The sequence below is a fragment of the Enhydra lutris genome, unplaced genomic scaffold (assembly GCF_002288905.1).
Source record: "Enhydra lutris kenyoni isolate GAN:26980312 unplaced genomic scaffold, ASM228890v2 scaffoldscaffold34, whole genome shotgun sequence".
In the NCBI taxonomy this organism is placed as follows: Eukaryota; Metazoa; Chordata; class Mammalia; order Carnivora; family Mustelidae; genus Enhydra; species Enhydra lutris.
The window spans coordinates 20,281,656-20,304,138 of NW_019154118.1; the positions used below are offsets into that span (position 1 = coordinate 20,281,656).

A 22,483-nucleotide genomic window follows, 5' to 3' on the forward strand; every position below is an offset into this window, starting at 1 on the left:
ATTTATGGGGCTTTACAGAGTTCAAACTCGACTCAAAGTATAAAAATAAACTTGGACTTTGTTCATTCGTTAGTCTTAGTGCCTGAAGTATTTCTCTGAAACTGGTCTGTGCCAATTGGGCAACGCCAAGTGCGATCTTCCTGAACCTAGATTTTTTTTTTTTTCTGAGCTTCCTAGATTCTTAATTTGGGGTCCTTTTGTTTGATTCTTAAATGGTTTCAGGGAACAGAGTGTCCTAGTTTGGCTGTGGGTTTAACCTTTTTGTCTCATTTTCTTACAAGTGAGTGCGCGCAGCAAAGGAACCCTTTCTATAAACCTATAAAAAGGAGATCCCATGTTTATCTGTTTAGTTTTTTTTTTTTAAAGGCAAAAGACACTAGAGGAATGAGATGTGTGTGTGTGCGTGTGTGTGCATGTGTGAGATATTGGGAATGCTCTGGTGAAGCTGTGGTGTCACTTTTTACTTTGATCTGCTCATTTCTTGTCACCCATCATGCTTTGCTCTCGTTCTCCTTTGTTTGTGTGGCGTCGTTGGGGACCGTCTTGACTTCGGCGGGCGCTGGCTTCGTTTCTGTCTCCTGGCACTCCGACTTTGCTTCTACTGGGCCCTTCCTGCAGAGAATTGGGAAAACAGCACTGAGACCACAGTCCGCAGTTGTCACCCTCCAGCCGGGCTAAGGCATACAGCAGTGGTCCCCATTCTTGGCTGCACACTGGAATCACCTGGGAGCTCTAAAAATCCCCAACACCTGAGCCAGGCCCCCAGGAATCCTGATTTAATTGGGCGGGGCACGATGACTTTTAAAAGCACCCAAGTGACTCTGAAACGGAGCCAAAGTGGAGAGCCGCTGAATCAGAGGAACGAGACCTTCCCTCCCCTCTGGCCCTCGTGCAATGCTGGGGCCCGGAGCCCAGTGCTTCCCTGGGGCGGCGGAAGGGGGCAGCAGACGCGGCCTGCTCCTCACCCTGACTGCCCGGGTGCAGTAGCAGACTGCCCAGGTCGGCATAAATGACGCATGCTGTGCTCGGTTCCCCAGCACCGAGTCCAGGGGTGCGGACTCGGACTCTGCGGACCACCTTGCTCATGCCTGTCCTCAGTGCAGCAGGCCCTGTGCTCTGTGGTTAGGGTGGGAAACGCTCTTTGCCACCAAGGTGGTGTCGCATGGCATGGGAGGCTAGGGTGGGCTGGCACACTACATGGGGACAGTCAGGGGGAGTCAGGGGGCTGCTGAGTGGGAAGGACTAGTGGATTCCTACTTCTTCAGATTCAGGGCTCGCAGGGAGGGTCCCATTTTGGCTCTTGGGGGCAGCACGACAGCTCGTCTGGGGGGCAGGGGCCTCTGTAAAAACCTAGGTCTGACTCTGCCTTATTCAGTCCCAGGAGTCAAAGTCTGGTCTAAGGGCGCACGTGCAGCGCCAGACCCCGGCTCCAGCTGCATCTTGGCATCACGGTTAAGACATCTGTAATCTTGGGGCGCCTGGGTAGCTCAGTGGGTTAAAGCCTCTGCCTTCAGCTCAGGTCATGATCCCAGGGTCCTGGGATTGAGCCCCACATCAGGCTCTCTGCTTAACAGGGAGTCTGCTTCCTCCTCTGTCTCTCTCTCTGCCTGCCTCTCTACCTACTTGTGATCTCTGTCATATAAATAAATAAAATCTTTAAAGAAAAAAAAAAGACATCTGTAATCTTAAGGACCTTCGCTTGAACTTGGAGACCCAACAGGCATTCGGTGCCTGTGAGCTCCGCGTCTTCCCAGACATTGCAGGTCAGGAGAAGCCCAAGTAGCCGGTGGTCCTGGGGGCGTTGTGGGCATCTGGGCTGGAGTAGGACAGGGCCTTTTGAACCATTCCCTCTCCCCACAGGGGCCTTGGGGCCTGTTCCTTTCCTTCCTGCGGAACAGTGCTGTTCTGGTGCCGACCCAGCCTAACCCTGGCTAACAGACTGTCTGGGGCCCCGGGGTGGCTGGTAAGGGCACCTTGGCCTCCTTAGCTCGCCTGCCAAGCTATGCTCATCAGTGGCCCAGTGGCAACCCCCCCTCCCCAGCTCCAGGGAAAACTGAAGCCTCTGCCAGCAGGATAAGGCTAAGACGTAATTAACGTGGCCTAGTTAGTGAGCAGGCGGCTGCTCGCTGGGCCCTGCTGCCTGCCCCGCTCTCTCTGCCTCATCCCAGCCCCTTGCCTGACAGTCGCCTCAGAGAAGCCCAGCATCAAGCTGAAGACACCTCTCACAAGCGGGACACAGCACAGCACAAACGCACACCACCACTGGACACAACCCGACCACAGCAGACAGAGAGAGGCCGTACTCGGGCTTTGCTGGTGCAGGTGGAACAGAGCTGTCGGCCGTGGAAGGAGCAAGCTCGGGGGCTTGTCCACTGGCCCCAGCGGCGGGAGCAGGAGAGCTCAGGGCTGCAAAAACATCCTTTGCAAGGTCAATATCTGGGGTCTTGAAGTTCCCTTCGTCCATTTTAAAGTCCTCGCCCTGGGCAGGGTTTGTGGCGCTGACGGAGGCAGCCTCGCTCTTCGGGCTAGTGGGGCCCGTGGCTGCCTCGGTCGGGCTCTTCGCAGCGCCGGGCTGGGTGGGCTCGGGATCCGGGCCTTTGGTGCTGGAAGCCTCCTGCTTGGCCTGGGGGCCTTCCGTGGCAGGGGCGGCCACTGCTGCTAGGGGACTGGCTGCCCCGGCCGTGGCGGGGCCTGGCACAGGGGCCGGCTTGCTCGCTGGAGGGGCCTTGGAGGCCTCCCCCACGCTGGCAGGGGCACTCGGGCTGAGCACTGCCCCCTGGTTAGCCAGGACACTAGAAGACAAATTGTTGGCAGCGGGGGCTGAGATCGGAGTGTCGCTCAGGTCAACGAGGGGGGCGACCTTGGGGGCTGAAGCGGGGGGTGGGGAGGAGGTGGCGACGCCAGGCCCCTTGGAAGGGGTGGCCTGGCCGGCGGGCACAGAGTTTGAGTCAGGTGTGGCTGTGGCCGGGGGGGCAATACTGGAGGTCAGGGTGGTGGTCTCACTGGTGGGGCTGTTCTGAGCAGTGGCAAAGGTTTCGGTGATAGTGTCAGAGTTAGCGGTGACGGTGGTGACAGAAGGCAGCATGTCCTCGACAGTGGCTGTGGTGTCGGCAGGCAGCCTGTGGGAGGACAGGAAGTAGAAGAGAATAGACGATGAAGCTCAGACGAGACAGAGAAGCAGGGGAGGGTCGCAGCCAAGAAGCGGGGCGCGGGCGGCCATGCGGGGACGCACAGGCGCGGACACAGGCCCACAGAGAAACGAGGATGGCGAGAGGAAGCACACGCCCAGGCGGGCAAAAGCAGACACAGGAAACACAGAGCACGTGGAGGTCTAAAGGGACCTGCTGGCCCTTCCTCCCTGCCGACGCCCCTCCAGCTCTCTGCGCTAGGCTGCCTTGTCCCACAGCCCTGTCAGGGCCTTTCCGAGCCCCGCCTGCAGCCCAACTCAGGAGGGACAGGCTTCGGTCTGGTGTCCATCGCTGCCGGTGTCCCCGGCCCCCCGAGGAACTGGGCCCCGGCAGTGACGGGCAAAGTCGGGAAGATGGCAATGAGTGCTCCAAACAGCCCCAAGGGGCCACGGGCTCCCCAGCCAGAGATTTTGTGCCGCCATTTAACTCCATTCCCTTCAAACCCATAGCCTCAGGACAGCCAGCGGTCCTCACCGGCTCGGCTGGGCATGGTTTCTGACGCAGGGCTCCCCAGGCCTCTGGGAACAGGAGGGCCGGGGAGCTTCATGGGTCCCCACCTGTTCTCACCCTTCTCGGAGGACACAGAAACCTCTAGAGTTCTTGAAAATCCTAAACAGAATCTGCTAAGCCTCTCAAAGCTCAGCCCCTCTCAATGAAGTTTTGCCCCCTTCGGCCATTTCCGGGATGTGTGTGTGATTCAGGGAGAGGGTCTAGAGGTCCCACTCATCCCAGGAGCCTGCAGAGCACCTATAGTCCCTTAACAGAACCCAGAATGCCTTCTCTCTAGGGAGAGAGGGGGGTCAGGCATTTCTGGCCAAGGGCTCCAGGATCTGGCCTGCTTGTTTGACTGGGAGTGGTGGGTGGGTGGGAGGTATGGGAGGTGTGGGTAGGGTGATGGGTGGGTGTAGGGCTCTGCTGACGAGGTCCGGCCCCTCCCCGCCCACATACTCGGGCTCTGTCAGCGGTGTGGTCTCGTTGGGCTCCGTGTGTTTCCCTCCGTCATGGTTTGGGGTCCGCTCCTCCTCGGTCCGCACCTCCACGATGGGCTCCTTGGACTCATCTTTCCTGTGGAGAGAGGGGCTGTTTCAATTCTGGGACACTGGGGCAGGGAGGGGGGTTCCTGGAGAAGACAGCTACAGCTCACGGCACCTGGGCCTGGCCCAAAGTTTGGGGGGGGGCAGGGACATCTCAAGCCAGGTCCAAGTGCCTGAGCCTCAGCTCCCACTTGCGTGAGCTGTGTGACCTTGAGCACCTGTCTTGCTCACACTTGCTTCCGTCTCATCTGTAAAATGGGGTAAATAAGTCTCTCCCTTGCCTAGCTGTCTCACGTTAACTGAGATCATGAATGTGAAGGGCTTAGCACGGTGCCTGGCACAGAGAAGTACTTGGATAGTCTGTCTTTACGTACAGAGCCTGACACGTGGTGGTGCTCATACTCACCACCCCCCGGCCCCCCCCCCCGGCTCTGTCCCTTCTCGCCGTGAGTCTGTGAAGGCTCCTGATAATTAGCTCAAGATCTCTCGCTCTAGAGATGCTGGAAGGGACAGCATCTGGAGCCTCAGCTTTGAAAGGAAAGGACGTTTTATCTGTTCGGTGCTTGGGTGTAACCTGGGGTCGGGGAATATCGCCTGGCCCGACAGTAGCTGCTCAGTAAGTGTTTGTGGGGAGATGTGTGAATGAACGACAGCAAGGCAAGTAGGTCTGTGAAGTGCTGTGGAAGTTCCCCTCCGGGTTCAGCGCTGAAAATTCCCCTCATTTTCATCCACGCGGGACTTTTCAGACTTCTCTGAAATTCTAATGTGTTGGCTGTGAGGCTGGGTCCAAGGGTTTGCTTTGCAAACAGGTACCCGCAAAGGCTGTGTCTGAGAAACAGTTCTCCAGTGATATGGCTCCATGGCTGGGCCCCCCCCACCACCCAGGGCAGAGCCCAGACCCCAGCAGCGGCAAGTGGGCTGCACTCACGAGAAGGCGGCTTTGCCCTCCTCCATGTCCTTGCCCTTGGCTCCGGGCCCCGCCTTTCCGCACAGGTTGACAGCGATGCACATGAGCAGGCCGCACTTGTTCAGGAAGTAGCAGGTGACGTCCACCGCCACCAGGAGCAGGACAAAGATGACAATGAGGATGCCCACGATGGCCCCAGTGCTCAGGCCTGATGTGGGGCTGCCGTTGGCTTGAGTGGGAGGGAGGGAGGGAGAGAGATGGTTGGTGATTAACACACCAGGCCGACTCTGCGCCCTGCAGAGCAACAGCCCCTGGGGGTCGGGGAGAGCCTATGGGGCAAAGTCAGGGCACTTGTGTCAAGAGGGGCACCGTCCCTGGGGCCCTTCTGTACCCCAGTGTTGAGACAACAGAGTCTCTTCATATCTTCGAGAGGGTGGGATGCCAGCCTTATGTCGGAGACCAGGGGACAGATGCATGAGGCACCCACAGGTCAGGATGGCAGTGGGAACTGGGAGCTGTGTCTCCATCCTTGTGCTCAGTCTCTGAGCCTCCCCCCAACCCATCCTTAGCTGATCTCCCCGTGAGCCCGGGCAGCAGGCAGACGGATGGTGGTCACTGGTTTCAGGCTGGACCGTGGCTCCCTGGGATCCTGGGGCAGGGTCCCAGCTGGAGCAGCGGGGGGTTCCCAGGGCTTCCTTAGGACTTGGGCTGACATCAGGTGCAATGGTATGCCCGAAATGCTATCCTGCTCCCTCTCCCCTTTAGGACCAGCTCCAGAGGATTCCAGCACTGGACAACAGACATGGTTTATCCTTCATTGCACCCAGGGAGCTGAATGAAGCCCATTTACTCTGGAGACGTGGAGTTCTGCCCAGCCCCGGTAAGCAAGGTGAAAGGTTTGGGTGTACTCACCTTCTGGGAGCCCAGGCACACTTGAACCAGGCTTCAGGAAACCCAGCAGACTCACCCAGAGATGCACGTCCACACGGACAGGCACACTCACACTCAGGGCAAGTACGCTTTGTGCCCATTACAGACAGACCCGCATTCTCACACCCGAGCAGCACCCAGCGCTCCCGTGCTGGCTGGGCTCACTCTGCATGACTCGGCCTGTGTCCTTCTGCCCCTGTGGTCCATCTATAAAGCCCCAGGGCCCCAGGGGACTGATGGTCTCACAGAAGGGCCCCTGGCTCAGCTCCCCACACCCCGTGTGATGGCTGTGAGTTGCCTGAGGCGGCCCTCTGACTGGTGAGTCCCCCAGTGTCTGGGAGACACATGCTCAAGCTCCGGGAAGCTGGAACCCAGCAGGGCTCTGCCCATAAGCCAGTGTGGAGACCACGGAGACTCCTGTGCAGACATGAGCACATCTGCTTCCTTCTGGAAGGACCGAGTTACAGAACTGGCAGCCTCCTGGTGTACCCCACCCCCGACCTGGTCTGAGGCTTCCTGTGCCGCCAGGATCCCCTGGGATCACCCACGTCTGCCCACTAGAGGCAGGAACTGTGGCCAACACCATTGGGTCTCACTGTGCCTTTGCTGCACACCAGGCCAGGCCCACCGGTCTGCCAGCCACATATCACACCAGATAATGGAGGGACGTGTAGTCCAAGGTGACAGGTGCAACAACAGGCCAAGTTCTTCTTTTTCTGTGCAGTCTGTGTTCCTGGGGGCACTCCTCGGTCTGCCCTGGGGTCCCTGCTCAGGCCGCCTGGGGCTTCTTCAGCAGTGGTCCTACACCACTGGTCTTTGCCTCAAAGTTTAATTCAGGGTATGAACCACCAGCCCAGCAAGGCAGAGATGACTGCTCACTCACAGCTTAATTCTTAACTGCCCATGGCACAGATGGGCCCTAGATGGAGAAGATTCTCAAATTCTTGAATAGTTATGGCTTCTTTGGGACCTTGGCCTTGCTTCCCAGCCTCTCCTCCTTGGGCTTGCTGGCTGGTCTCATCCAACCCATATTTAAAACCCCAGCCTATCCCCAGGAAGGCATCGGGATGGGCCAGGGGCTCTGTGCTCAGAGGACCCAGCTCTGGCCACGCTGTCCCCAGACTTCGGCAGCAGGAAATGGCTGGCCAGCCCCTGAGGTCCGCTAGAGTGGGTCTTCTCCCTAGCAGCTCAGAAAAGCTAAATAAAGCATTTTGTTCTCTCGCAGGTCCTCACACATTCCACCCTAATGAGCAAAGAGAAGCAGGCAAGCCTTCCTGATCTTCGGAGTCCCAAAGCCGCTTCCCTAAACTGGGAGGGAATATCAGCCTTGGGCTTTATCTCTAGCCCATGACACTGGGCCGAAGTCACTGCTGCCTCCTGGCATCAGTGCCCCGTAGGTGCTGAGAGCTTGTTCCCGAAGAAGGAGCCTGAAGTATTTGTGTGAGGTGAATGTTTGTGTTTTCAGACTCAGTGGTACGAACTGTTCGTTCGGAGGTGTATGCATAAGTATGGTCTGAGGGGACGCATCCTAGCTCCAAAGAGGATGACAGACCATTGCCAGGTGGCTCCGTGTTTGTGAGAGGCAGCGGTTGTCCAGCTGAAGCTCTGGGCTCGTCAGACCCAGAGGGAGGACTTCCTTGGCTCTGAAGGCCAGCATCACGTGCATGCACAGGGGAAGGGCAGAGGGTACAAGGACCCCTGTGACAAGACAGAACGAAGGGAAATGGTCTTCCCTTCTTCTGGAGGTAAGATTCAGACTCTTCCTCTTGGCCTAAAGGCCCTACATGCTTATAGACTCTCCCACTCTTCTGACTGTTCACTCTTGGCACCAGCCCGAGCCTTCACGCTACCTGCTGAACACACCCAGCCCATTCCTGCCTTCAGACTTTGCTGACCCCCTGCCTGCCACACTCCAGCCCCATAACCTCCTGGGAGGCTCTTTGCCATCCTACAGGCCTCGGCTCAGACGTCACCTCGTCAGAGAGCCCTCTCCCTCCATCCCCTGATCTCTTATCTAGTGACTGACCTCTGCCCACTATCTACCACACTACCTGTTTCCTCTTTTTGCCTCTGCCATTTTCTGTTCATTTACATGCTTTTCATTTGGCTATTCCTTCTGGAAGGTTCTACTGTCATATGTCTTATGACTGTGTCTTATGTCTCCCCAGCATCTAGGACAACCTGACTGACAGGAGATGTTCAAAGAATATTTGTCAAAAAAAAGAGTGGCTGTTGAGCCTGGAGATGAGCGCGCCACCTCCAGAGACTTACAGGTGGGCTGTGAAATGGAAGAAGTCTTGTTCACTATTACTCCTGGATGACAGCTCTAGGATCCGGGGTAGATTTCAGCTCCCCTCAAGAAAGGACTAAGAGAGTGTGAGCTGCCTGGGGAGTTAGGCCCACTGTGGCTGGAGGCACCGAGCAGAGGCTGGACGACCGCCCTGGGCAGGGATACTGTAATGTTCTGGAAGAGGTCCCCGTGCGGGGCAGGGCTTGGTGTGACAGCATCTCCACGTCCTCTTCAACCACAAGAGCCTGGGTCCCATGTCGCCATCCAGCAGCACCCCAAGCACCATCCAGATCCCCTTCACTGTGTACTGAGAAGGACTTCTCCTTGGAAGACTAGCACACTCAGGAGGGCCTGTTTTTATTCACAGATTCTTGTGATTTTATTTTTATATGGAAAATAGATACTTTTTAGCATAATGTCTGTCTGCCTGCAGCAGGATTCCTGGGGTACTGAAATTTAGACTCTGGGGCTCCCCAGTTCTACCCAGTCAGAATCTCTGGGTGGGGCTCGGGAATCAGGATTTGGAGGAGCGGCCCCGGGTGACCCTCGCACAAGTAGAGTTTGAGGGTTGCTGTTTCCGGGTCCTCTCACGCCTGCCCTACAATGAGCAACAGCTGTTCCCATGACTCACCGCCCGAGGAGGAGCTGTGGAGTCTCGCTGTGTGCCCTTGACCTAGCATACTGGATGGACAGAGAGAAAGCAAAGACGGCCCCGATGGAAAAAGGACCACCCTGTTCACCACTAAGAGTCTTGACTTCCAGATGGAGTAAGGTGCTCCTCAAGCTAGAGAAAGTGTGCGTAGCTTTTGCAAAAAAAAAAAAAAAAAGCTGAAAATAAGGGAAATACCAGGAAACGGATAAACGTGTATTGAAGACAAGCCAACACCCACTGGCTCTTGGAGGATGATACAAGACTGTAGGCCAGGAGAGCTGGAAGAACGGAGGGTATCCCCGTACCTCAGGTAAGAGTTTATAGAAGGGAAATGTAAAACCCTTCCAGTGGGTCTATGTTTGCCTGACCGTGCCACTGGCCGGCCTTGCGTGGCTCACCCACACACCCGCATGCAACGAGAGTTTCTTGGGAGCAGCTCCTCCATAACCTCCAGGGTCAGAGCCACCCCAGTGGTGATGGACGTGGGGCGGGGGGGGGCTGTCCCTCCTCTGTGGTTCCTGGCCTGGGAGAGGCTGACCCTAAACAGGGAGTTTACTGCCCCACGACAGAGACCGACATCATACGTCTTTCTTAAACCCTCAGACTGGGAATCCGGGTCTCACATTTACAGACACCAGACGGGCCCGAGTCACTGTTAGGAGCTCTCCGTGCAGCAGAGGGGTCCCTCCCACTGCGCTGGGGCTCCGGTTCACTTGTAACCCCATACATGTCTGCTTGCTCCTTCCCAGAACCTACTGTTAAACAGACGGCCAGTCTCAAGGGCTTCCGGTAAGTGTCCTTATACTGTGATTATAAACATAATAGGATTTGCCAATGAGAGACTTCTCTCACATTCTATCACAAGGTCACTCTGTGCAGCCCCTACTATGGGCTTCTAATGGGAGCCGTGAAATCAGGAGCCCAAGCTACCGACTGGTGGCCTACACCATCTGGTGGCCCACAGGGTGTCCCTGACCCCGGAGTGACCACCTCCTGGTTCTGCGAAGGGACTGCCCCCTCCCCCTGCTGCCAGGGACCAGGAACGCCCAAGGAGGCAGTAACTCCTGAGGGCTCTCAGGGCAGCCGAGCAAAATGCATAGCTCCTCATCAGAAAAGGAAGGCATTTCCTTTGCTAGAACTCCAAGCAGCAGGCTCCAAGTTCGGGGTCCAATTTGGGGTAATCAGAGCTATTCAGGTACACATGAGGTGAAAGGAAAGGGCTTTTGACATTTTGTAGGACACACAACTATTCAATAAACTCAAAGCACGCTGGTGAGTTCACACGGACTGTTACTTCCTTTAATAACGCAAAGGTGTAAACTTCATCAAGGCCTCGCTGATTATCTACACAACAGTGTTAGCATTCTTATTAGTAACAAATGTGATCCAAACCTGCCGTATAAATATTTCAGAAGTGAGCAAAGGAACCCCGCAGCGTGCGGAGTGTGGCAGCGCTGGACAGGGCACAGCAGTGGGGGCAGCTGAGCGAGGTGGTAAGTGCTTCCCCCCCCCAGTCCAACCCCGGGGACTCAAAGGGCTGCTACCTTGGGGACTGCTCGAGGGGCAAGGGGCTGCAGCCGCCACTGAGAACAGTGTCCAATGGGAGTGGGTGTGCCCTAACGAGGTCTCTCAAAAGCCATCCCGTTACAGACCAGGGGCCTGCCTGCATTGACCCCAAAGTAGCTTCGGCTGAGGTCCCGCCTCGCCCGGGGTGTGTGTGGGGTGGGACAGGGCTGTGTCAGGCTTCCCTATACTTTGGCTAGATCTCCAAAGAGTCCCTCCGGAAACATGACACTGGCCCTCCCCTGTGGGTGGGACCAGGATCAGGCTCGGGTAGACCCCCCACCGATGGGCCCTCCTGGGTGAACACGGGACTTGTGCCCCACATGCTATCAAGAGCATGCCAGGAGCTGGGAGGACAGTGATGGGCTACTTGTGTGAGGACAGATCTCTCCTTCCCTCACCCTCCCCAGAGCTCTCGGTAACTGACCTGGGATTCTTACGCCAGGCCCGGAAGCACCACGTGTCTCTCCTCGATGCTCCGCCTTGTGCCTAAGAACCACGCCTGCTTCTCTTGTGCTGGTATGAAGGCAGGGCAGGGACCCCAGGGGCAGAGGTTTGAGGTGGGGCTGGGGAGGCAGACAGGGCTCGGGCAGGAGGCACTACCTGCCTGAGCTACTGGGCAAAGTGCGGCCTCCGGTGTCTATACATGAGCCTCTAAATGGTGAGTGCTGGGGGACATGAGCCCGTGCCAAGTGACACGGGCAGCACTGCCCTGCAGACGGGATCACTGGGATTCCCAAAGGGAAAGACTAGTCTTCAAACGTTAATTTAAACAAAAACAAAAACAACACAACAAACAGAACTAAAAAATAAACAGAACAAAAATTAAACTTCCATGGGATGTTTAGAGATGAGATATGTAGAATGATGTGACCACAATGGAGGGAGGGCGGTTTTATCCACTACAAGGTCCATCCCCAAGCACGCACAGGTGTTACTGAGCAGGAGCCTGCTGTCTCCGTGTGACTCTGCGAGCACACTGTGCCTCCTTCCGACAGCAGAGAGCACTAGCTGGTGGTCACCAGAATTTTTTAAAGGTCACTAAAGCCACTGACCACCACAGGGGGTTGGGGCATTTGGGAAGTAGGACAGGCTGGCCCAGTCGCAGCGTGTAGACGCTCTGGACTGGGCAGTCCAGGAGTGACCTGTCCCCCGCGGCCTGCTCTGGTGAGTGTGCCGGGGTGGGGACCGCGTGAGCCACGCCTGGCTTGCTGTGGATACTTCCAACTTGGGGACTGGAGCGTAGGCGAGACTGTCGGACCACAACCCCCGAGACGCAAGGCTCTGTGCAGCTCGAATCACTCCGGCTGGGGGGACACCCGTCCTACACAGCTGATGGGCACTAGGGGCGTCATAGGCTGGCCCTGTGGGCAGCACCAGCATAGGCTGCTGGTTGTGATACCAGGGCCAGAGCGCCTCCCAGAAAATGCCTAACAAATCCCGTTTCTTCCACTGGATGGGCAACGTGGTGGCTCTGCCCATCATGTCAGCAAAATGCCTGGGCGCGTCCCAGGAGTCTGGCTCTCTTACCACAGGCGCTTCAAGGCAAGCGAAGCCAGCTGTTTTCGGAAGGGCAGGGGAGGAGCACGTGGTCATCCCAACAATCTGATGCAAGCTTTAGGGGTACTTAGACATTTTCCTCTGCTACATCATTTTCAGGTAAGAACAAAAAAAATGCAACGGGTAGCAGATGCGCAGAAATGTCTCTGTAAACCTAGCATAATTTTTTTTTTTTTTTTAAACCATGTAAAGAAAAGCACTCCCGCATGTTTTCGTATTCTGCCATTGGAAAGGGGCAAACATCCTCGTGAAGCAGCACAGAGGATCTGTGAATGGTAAATTGTCTGCACGTCCAGCTTTTTCCAGTCCCCAAACCTTCCTCTTCCACACAGAGTGCTTGGTGGCGTGGCCGTGGCGGTCCTGACAGGTTCTTCCAAAGGGGGCACTGATCATTCTCAGAGGAACTGGGCATTTAAGCAAACTTAATTTGCGTGTGTGTGTGCGTGCGTGTGTGTTCAAGTTCCTAACAGAGCAAAAGCAGAGTCACTGCGGAGAGAAGCAACGAGACAAAGGTGTAGGACGCAGAGCAGCTGCCCAAGGTCGCTGCAGGTCCAAGCCGTGGGTGCCCAGAGAGAATGTGGTTGTTTAAGAACAAATGTGGCAGTGGGGATGTCCCAGGGATGGACGTCCAAGGTGAGATGTGTGACGACAGACACAGGAAGGGGAGGGGGGAGAAGGAAAGAGAAGGTAGAGACAGAAACAGAGAAAAAAAAATAGATAAAAAGAAAAAAAATTAGGTCAAATATAGAAAACGCAAGAATCAAAGGTTAATTCAACTTAGTAAATTAAACTGACAAAGGTTAGAGAAGAGCTCAGTATGGTATTACTCCCGTAAGGCCAGTTCCGAAGCTCAGCAAGGCCAGAAGCAGCACAGCGGGGCGAATTTGGGGGTTAGGGGTCAGCGAGCAAATGAAATTCAAGTGAGAGAACAGAGCCTCTGCAGTCAAATCCAGGAGTGTGATTAGGAGAGTGTTACCTTTGACTAAGGTCAGGCCTCTTAGGAACAGTCAACGAGCCTGTCCACAGCCTGCTAGCCTCTAGCTTTCTGCGTGTGGTAGGAGAGATGCGCCATAAGCATCTCAGTGAGAGGTCGGACTCCTCCTCCACCTTCTCCTCCTCGGGTGCCACGCCCCGCCTCCCCCCCACACTGTTCAAGACGAACTAGTCTGCACGCCTCACCTCCTGCCACCCTGCTGACCGCCGGTACCACCACAAATGCACAGCTTAAAATTCGCAGGTTTTGTCCACAGGTCCCAACACCATGGCCAGGAAAGTCCAAGCAAGCACAGAACTACCTCCTCCTAAGACAGCACACAGCAGAGCCACCGAGCCCTTGCAGATGAGGTGAGCCATCCCTCCAGCGCTCTCTGGCTTCCTTGGGCACCTGGGAGCTTACCAAGAAGGACCCGGGGGGCCAAGGTCTTCTGTTTCTGTATCTGACTCACAGGGTCCCCAACTGCTCCGGCCCCACAGGCTGATGCCAGGGGCAGCCCTCAGCACGGGAACGCAGCGCAACCCAGCCACCTGCCTATGTTGCCTAGGTCGGGCCGCAGGTGCCGTCGGAAAGCTCTCTCGCTGCGAAGGGCTGACTCCAACCTGTCACTCCCCCAACTCCTAAGCGTCCCATAAAGGCTGAGCAGAGACGGACACACTCCAGACTATCGAGTTCAATGAAAAACGGACCAAAGAGCACTAAGAAAGAAGGGGCACAGGATGGTAGGGCCACCTCTGGACATGGGCTGAGCAGGAGTGAGAACACCTCTTGCAGCCATGCCCAGTGCCTTTACCGCTGCCCGTTGGCACTAAGGGTTGCCTGCCTGACAATGCGGAGGGTAGGACCGATCAGCGTCTCGCCTGCCAGCTCCCTGGAGGCCCCCGCATGTCACACACATTCATGCACACTCAACCGTCGCAAACCACACTGGTCTTACTTTGCCATCTCCTTAACCCACTCATGCACACGCAGACCCACGTCCTAGGCGGCCACAGCCTTTCTCTCTTTCTCCCGCTGGGAGGCGCTATTGTGACTGAGCAGAGCCCCCAGGCAAGCATCAGAGACAGGACAGGCATGAGGGGGCCACACTAAGGCAGCTGGGAGACTGGGACATCTTCCTACCATGCTTGAACACGCAGAGAGTTTACGGGGCTCCCTTCCAACAGGCTGCACTATATGGTCGATGTCCCCCTCTCCTGCCTGTGGCTGGCGCTTGGCTGATCTGGAGAAGCAGAGCGGTGTTGAAGACTGCCTTCTGCTCTGAAGTCTGGTCAATGCGGAGACTAACCATCAGCGGCAAGGGGGCTGGGCCAGCGGGCAGGACTCTCACTTTGTTCCCACACTTGAGTCGGTCCTGGATCCCTAGAGACAGGTGTGTGTCTCCTAGGAGAACGACTCCCGTCATGGTCTCCAGCGGATGCCTTTCACAGATGGCGTTTGCCAACACCTTTCTCCACTTGCTCTATTTCAAGCGATTCAATTTAATCTTTGTTGCCGTGGAGAGGCCCTCAGAAAATGGGATTTTTAACTAACTGGGCACCATCTCTTCCTTCTCTTGGGGTCCCCACAGAGAAGAGAACTGGACCATGATTGTGCGGTAAGCAAGCATCCAAAAGAAAGCGCTTAAAAACAATTAGGGGGTCCTTGTATGGAATGGCAGAGGGTAGACAAGGTCTCAAAAAAGGTCCTTACTCAACCAGCTGCCAGGGCTTGGCTGGAGCTGGGTGGTTCCCAGCTGAGGAGTCCCGCGGGCCGGCTTAGCCTCCGTCCTCCAGGGCTGAATGACATAGGACCGTTGCCCCAGGATGCTTGGCCAAGCCTTCCCGGGGGGCCAGTACATCTCAGCCCACTGCACAGACAGGTACAAAGCACAACGAAGCTTTGCACGGGCGACCGGTCATGAGGACGGCCAACAGCAAGCCAGTCGTCAGGGCCGTTCAGGCGCGTTAGGAGGTGCAGCATTGTGCGTTAATTCCAAGCGGGAAACTCACAGAAAAGCAGAGGCCGTCATACCTGGGATGGCCGTGGGCTGGGCCGAGGTCCTGAACACAAAGTGAGCCGCCTTGGACTTCCCCTGCTGGTTCTCAGCCACCACGTAGACCTCATACTCCGCATTCCATTCCAGGGACTTGAGCATGACGTGGTCACTGCCAGACGGGAGTCGGATCTCTGGTTTCCACTCGGAGGAGAGCTTCTGGGCGAAACCGGCAGGAAGGACACAAGACACCAGGACAGTTTAGATGAAAATGCTGGTGAGACCCACTCACGGGAAGAGCTTCAGGGAGTCACTACTATCAGTACAAAATAATGCAAATAAAAACCGATGAGAAGACAGGGTGATCGTTCTTTACCAGCCTGAAAACCCCTAAGGACGATGAAGGTCAGGAGGTCAACCTCGCATTTTGTAAGCACAGCGGCTGATGGCGGGTGCCATAGGGCAACCCTCCAGTGTCTTGTCCCATTGCCATCCAGGGCACCCAGGGACTCAAGAACATTCTGGAAGGCGTGGCACATGGACGCCCCAGAAGAGCCATGCAACGAATATGCTTCTTGTCCTGTTTCAGGATGTTGCTCCCACTCAGCTGTGTGACTCACCTTCCCACACAGGAACGTGGCATAGGTTCATTTTGTTAAAAATAAAAACTACCATTTGTTGAACACCTACTATGTGCCTGGCCCCATGATTTCTAGGCTTTCCACTATTTTCTCATTGTATCCCAGCCTGTGAAGGGTTTTGTTGGGCTGCACGTTTGCTTGGCCAGGGTCACCAGTGGCTCAATTCTAATTTAAAAAACTTAAAAGAAATTCAGTTTTCTACATCTTCTCTCTCAATAGCTTCATTCCTTGGCAAACTCTATAAAAGAGGCAACCAGAATATAAAGCAAATATTATGTTACACAAAAATACTAGTAACATATAACAACAAGACTTAGCAAACACTGAGTGTTTGAAGTAGAAGACAGGTAAGGCTGTGGAAATCTCACATAGCTCAGTGTCCTGTCCCCACCAATTTTTAAAGGCAGACCTGCCAGGCACAGCCACAGTGGCTTCTGGAAAACTGACATCTCTGGGGGCCTCATCTGGGAGGTGTCTCCAGCCCCGGCCAACCGCTTAGCAGATATTATTGTATTACGGGACAGGGGACAGGGGGTTCCATGTGTTGGTCACGTTTCAGGTGCTTTGCTTATATTATAACTGATGTTTATAATAACTTGATAAGCTCTTTAATTTCGTTACGTTACGTTACGGATGGAGAAATGGAGGTTTTTGGAAGTCTGGGTGACCTACTGGGAAGTGGTAAAGCCGAAATTGGATCCCACGTCTGGCTGGGCCACATCGGCCTAACAGGGGCCAGAGACAGCCCACCTGACCACACTGTCCACTTCCCATGGGCGGTGCTGGGCCACTGCTCAAACCTGATCCTGTTCCACAGTGAGGAAGCCACAGGGACCTCTCAGGTTGGCCTCAGGGATGTCCACAGAGGCTCCTCCTCTGATGTCCTCCTCCTGCCTGGCTTTGCAATCAACTGGGGAAGGGCTGAGTGGAATGACAGGTCCGCCTGCCGGCTGGGAAGTGTGCCTGGTGGCGCTCTGCTGTAGTGACTCTCCATTAAGCCTAACCAGGCAAGGGCTCCCCCATCCCTTCAGTGGCAGCTGATCAAAAGAGAAGGAGTAAGTCAGCTTCCTTGAAAAATCCTTTCTTTCTGTTCCAGGAAAGCACACTGCTCTCTGGTTCATTATTTCCTAGGTAAGAAATCCTTACTAGGTAAGGTAAGTCCTTGCTAGGTAAGAAGTCCTAGCAAGAGGCTATTCCCAGTGCTCAGACACTGCCTCTAGACCTCTCAGCAACTGAGAGTGCTCGCAGTGGCCCAGGGTCATTCTAAAACCTAAGAAAGTGGGAGGGATTCTCATTTTTGGGGCCTGGAGGTGCAAAGTAGGATGACATCTTAGATCTTAGATGGTGAGTAAACCAGGAAGAAAGGGTTCAGGGCCAAGTTCACTGTGAGCAAGATTAGACCAGCTCAGGGAGGATCTGAGGGGCAGGTGAGAACGACTGTGGTGTGGGATGGTAAGGCAGCCTAAGGCAAGGGTGGAGAGCCCAGTGTCTTCAGACAGACCCGGATTCAGACTCTGCTCACCCAGCTGTGAGAGATCACATGAGTACGTTACTTCCTCGGTAAAGGGCAGATAATCCTAAGGCCAACTTCACAGGGTTCTCATGGGGAGACAATGCACATGATCGCAGTGCGCAGCCCATGATACACACTTTATCAAATGTACTGTTTATGAGATACCAGTATATTATTTGCAAAAAGTACCAGGTAATGGCAAAATCACTTTGTAGAAATGTTCAAGCAGCAGAGAAATCAATCGTGGTAGGAGTCTGTCACCACCTCGGTCAATTTAGAGGTTTCAAAATCAGAAGAATAAACATTGTTAAAATGTCTGTACTGCCTAGAGCCATCAATACTTTGAATGCCATCCCAATCAAAATTCTACCAGCATTTTGCAAAGAGCTGCAACAAACAATCCTAAAATTTGTGTGGAACCAGAAGAGACCCCAAATTGCTAAGGAAATGTTGAAAAAGAAAAACAAAACTGGGGGCATCACATTGCCTGATTTCAAGCTTTACTACAAAACTGTGAACACCAAGACAGCATGGTACTGGCACAAAAACAGACACATAGACCAGTGAACAGAGTAGAGGGCCCAGATATGTACTCTCAACTCTATGATCAACTAATCTTTGACAAAGCAGGAAAAAATATACAGGGGATAAAAGTCTCTTCAATAAATGGTGCTGGGAAAGTTCGACAGCTATATGCAAAAGGAATGAAACTTGACCATTCTCTTACACCATACACGTGGGTAAACGAAATGGATGAAAGACCTCAACGTGAGGCAGGAATCTATCAAAATTCTAGAGGAGAACATAGGCAGTAACATCTTCAACATCGGCCACAGCAACTTCTTTCAAGACATGTCTCCGAAGGCAAAGGAAACAAAAACGAAAATGAACTTTTGGGGCTTCATCAAGATCAAAAGCTTCTGCACAGCAAAGGAAACAGCAAAACAAAGAGGCAACCCACGGAATGGGAGGAGATATTTGCAAATGACACTACAGACAAAGGGCTGGTATCCAAGATCTGTAAAGAACTCCTCAAACTCAACACTCAAAAACAGATAATCACCTCAAAAAATGGGCAGAAGACATGAACAGACACTTCTCCATGAAGACATACAAATGGCTAAGAGACACATGAAAAAATGTTCATCATCACTAGCCATCAGGGAGATTCAAATCAAAACCACATTGAGATACCACCTGACACCAGTTAGAACGGCCAAAATTAACAAGACAGTAAACAACAAGTGTTAGGATGTGGAGAAAGGGGGAACCCTCTTATACTGTTGGTGGGAATGCAAGTTGGTGCAGCCACTCTGTAAAACATTGTGGAGATTCCTTAAGAAATTAAAAATAGAACTACCCTATGACCCTGCAATTGCACTACTGAGTATTTACCCCAAAGATACAGATGTAGTGAAAAGAAGGGCCACCTGTACCCCAATGTTCATAGCAGCAATGGCCACAATCGCCAAACTGGAAAGAACCAAGATGCCCTTCAATGGATGAATGGATAAAGAAGATGTGGTCCATATATACAGTGGAGTATTATGCCTCCATGAGAAAGGATGAATACCCAACTTTTATATCAACATGGATGGGACTGGAGGAGATTATGCTGAGTGAAATAAATCAAGCAGAGAGAGTCAATTATCATGTGGTTTCACTTATTTGTGGAGCATAAGGAATAACAAGGAGGTCATTGGATGAAGGAGAGAAGTGAGTTGGGGGAAGTCGGAGGGGGAGACGAAGCATGAGAGACTGTGGACTTTGAGAAACAAACTGAGGGTTTTGGAGGGGCGAGAGGTGGGAGATTGGGTGAGCCTGGTAGTGGGTATTAAGGAGGGCACGGATTGCACAGAGCACTGGATGTGATCCATAAACAATCTTGGAACACTGAAAAAAATAAAATTAAAAAAAAAAAAAAAAAAAGGTCCCAGTGTGGACATGGCCTGATGGCTGTAGGTCAAGCTTGGGATTTAAAACCCTGACCAGGGCTCTTGAGCCTTCTGCAAGATGCAGAACGATTCTGCCCCACCTGGGCTTTGCATGTTGTTACCCCAACAAGGTGGATGTTAGGGTTGCGGACGGGGTGAAGATGGGGCAGGAGCCACGGAGCCACTCACCGCTCGGTACTTGACCAGGTAGTGCCTGATGGGGGAGCCACCGTCATCCTGCTTGATCAGGTTCACCTTAATGGAGTTTCCGTCCTCTCCCATCTGCCCTTCGAGCTTAGGTGCGCTGGGTTCACCTGAAACAGCCAGTTAAGTCATGTGACATTTTCGCCCACAAAGGAAAATCGAATCCATCAGCATGGGGTGTAGTGATGGGGTGGGGCTGGGTTTTTTTTTTTTTTTCTTTCTTGCTTTCTCAGAAATTCAAATGGTTAAAAAGCAATAAATATAAAACTTCGGGTTCCAGTTAAATGCGTCAGACTCAGCCCCAAACTGGGAGCGCTTTTTGGGAATGTTCTGGGAGACCCTGCCTGATAGCACAGTCCTTTTACCATTTTAGAAACAGGATTTTTTTTTTTTTTTAAATGTCTCTTCCTAGTGCTTGCATTTCCTTTTTGCCTGCTCTTACAACTGCAGATTTAACTTTGATGAGCCTGATACATTTTGAAGAACGGCCTGAAATACAGGAAAATGTGTATAAGCGTTTAAGGAGAAAACTTAAACCCAGAAAATAATTCTTCAAAACAGCCAGTCACTTCCCTGGATACATGATTCAACCTGGGGGTCCAGGGGACCCACATCTCTAGCAGGGGTGGAACAACGCTGCATGCTTGTGACCTGCTTTCTATGAATTAAATTCTATTACTTAGACTCATTTAAAAACATGACAGGTTTCCAGTTGTGCTTAAATAAAGCCCAAGCTGCCAGGAGCAAGTCTCCTATAAGCATCCTGCATTCAGGGCTCAGCTGCCTGAGTGATAATCCTTGGTACCTTGTTTAAAGTGACAATCATTTAAGTCTTTTGTTTGTGAAAAGAGAGGAAACAAACGTCTTTAGGGTTCCTCAAGAGAAAAGAGTCGAGGTCTCTATTTGCAGTACACACTCGGCTTGTGAGTCCAAGGTAGAGAAGGAAGACGGGCTCGTACGAGACAAATTACAAGGGCTGGGATGGTTCTTCTGTAAGACACTGACTTACGTTAAGACAAGCTACATCATTAGTGGATACTAGAAGCAAGGAGGTGCGAGAAGGTCTGGTAGGAGTCCCAGTGAAGATTTAATGCACTTGGGATCATGCATTTCCTATGAGGACATAACTCTATGTCTAGTTCATGGCCTCTGACAGAAACTGGGGAGAGTCTATCCAATAATCACCCTCGGGTAGGTTGTCTTGGCTTGTCTGTTGGAGGATAGGATCACAGACAAGTGACCAAAAACCCAGAAGGGTCTGTCACTAAGCTTCGGACCTCATCATTCCAAAGTGTACCATTGGCCATTTGTGACAAGGCTGCCGGCAAAGCCATTCAGCCCATCCTCCTCATTCAGCTACTTCGGGAACCTCACGATGGCTGCTCATCCCGCCCCTCCCTTTAAGACAAGAAGGAACCAGAGAGGTAGCACTAATGGACAGCCCTTGCTACTCGGCCTGGGCCTGTAGCACGCACACCACCCAGAGCTCATCAGAAATGCAGATTCCATTTTAACAAGATCCCAGGGCGATCTGTGTGCACACTTAGGCCTGAGAAGCCATGGTGATGGGGACACGTGGGAGTGCGTGATGGGAGGGTGCCTCATCTTAATGTCTGAGGGAGAAAGGATTTAGGAAAAACTGTGCTTGTGGCTTGTTTTCCTCAATTGGTGATGAAGGAAAAAGAAAACCAAGAATTAAAGATAAAAACAAAGTTTTAGGCAAAGACATGTCCTGTTTTTGTGCCACTCCCTAGCCACTGGCCTCAACTCTTCAGTGGAGGACATTTAAGAATTTGGTTTAGATAATGTCAAGGGGGGCACACTTTCCAAATTCGTTTGGACTAAGTCTCAGAAGTTTAGTAGTGGCTTATATCGTTATGAATATCCAGTGTATGAAGAAACTCAAACCCCGTGGAGGCTACGTCAGAACAGGGCAAGTCTGTGGAGAGTCACCCGTGCTGAACAAATGGAATCCATGAGGCCCAATGGAACTTTCCAATCCTAATCTCTGAAGCAGGGTGACCAACTCATCCTGGCTGGCCCGGGCAAGTCCTGCACGGAACAACACTCAGTCCCAGGCACACGGGGATGGTTCGTGGCCCAAAGAGGGATGGGCACGAATGACGACTTCCATATTTGGAATTGCGACACTGACTCGGTGGTGATCTATCTGCCTTAAGAAGGAGGGAAGGAGGTGGCATCGCGGCCCTTCCAACACACTCACCTGGCAAGGACCCAGTCCTTCCCCCAAGGCCTTTGCTTTGGGGGGAGTATCTACTTAGAAGAGGTGCTCCCTTTCATGTTTGTGGGGGTCCCTGTAAAACTAATCGCTTAGGCCTCTGCCTCACTATCCGCAGATGCAGACTAGGGGCCCTGGGCTGGGTGTCCTCCAGGGCCCTCTCTCCCTCTGCCAGCGCTGTGACCTGAAGTCAGCCACTGCCTTAGGATAAACTATCCAAGAACACCTTGGTCATTTTCACAACACTGTGAAAGAGACTCAAAATAAGGATGTCCTGCCAATTTCAGGGCGATGTACCCCCAGATCACTAATTCCACATCTCTAAGGCACACAGTTGTCTTTTTTTTTTTTTCCAAATAATTTAAAACGTTATCTTCCTAAAAGTCCTGTCTTTGAAAAGAGACCCCCAGCTCTCTTCAAAGACCTCTGAACAAAAACCTGGCCAAGGAATTTCTGTGGAAACTAACAGCCCCAATGAAAGTAGTCAAGTCTTATCTTCAGATGTGTCTCAGATAAAAACAGAATCGGAATCACAGAGATATCACTAAAAACTCTACCGCGCGGTTAGAACACAGTTCTAACATTGACCAAAGCTGGAATGCTCTCTTGTCACTATCATTTCATCGGAGTGATGACTACATCATCCTGACACATGCGTTTAACTTTCTCATAGAATTGAGAGCAGATCGTGTAACATTTACGTGTATCGCTTCAAGTGCTTTAACTATGACTTACTCAACAAACGTTTACCGAGTATCTCCCTTCTAGGTACCAGGTAGACCCTTAGGCATTGGCTTCTCAAAGGTAAACAAGACAAGGTTTTGTTTGCCAAATGAACTGTCTTATCCATCTTCAAATG

At 53.0% G+C, this 22,483-nt stretch overlaps 1 protein-coding gene across 5 annotated transcripts in view; it reads right to left on the bottom strand.

The window, feature by feature from the left end:
• Positions 1-350: 350 nt before the first annotated feature.
• LOC111153768 (neural cell adhesion molecule 1) overlaps positions 351-22,483 on the bottom strand; it is a 326,055-nt gene continuing 303,922 nt past the window's right edge. For 2 of the 5 annotated variants that reach the window (XM_022512993.1, XM_022512991.1), the window contains 5 exons: positions 19,371-19,495; positions 15,132-15,312; positions 5,151-5,358; positions 4,137-4,253; positions 458-612 (listed from right to left, as the gene is read on the bottom strand). In XM_022512993.1, coding sequence (XP_022368701.1) covers positions 492-612; positions 4,137-4,253; positions 5,151-5,358; positions 15,132-15,312; positions 19,371-19,495 — 752 coding nt within the window. In that variant the 3' untranslated portion in view covers positions 458-491. Of the gene's footprint in view, positions 613-4,136; positions 4,254-5,150; positions 5,359-12,576; positions 12,668-15,131; positions 15,313-19,370; positions 19,496-22,483 lie in introns of those variants that run through there. The other 3 variants (XM_022512994.1, XM_022512992.1, XM_022512995.1) reach the window with 3 other exon arrangements.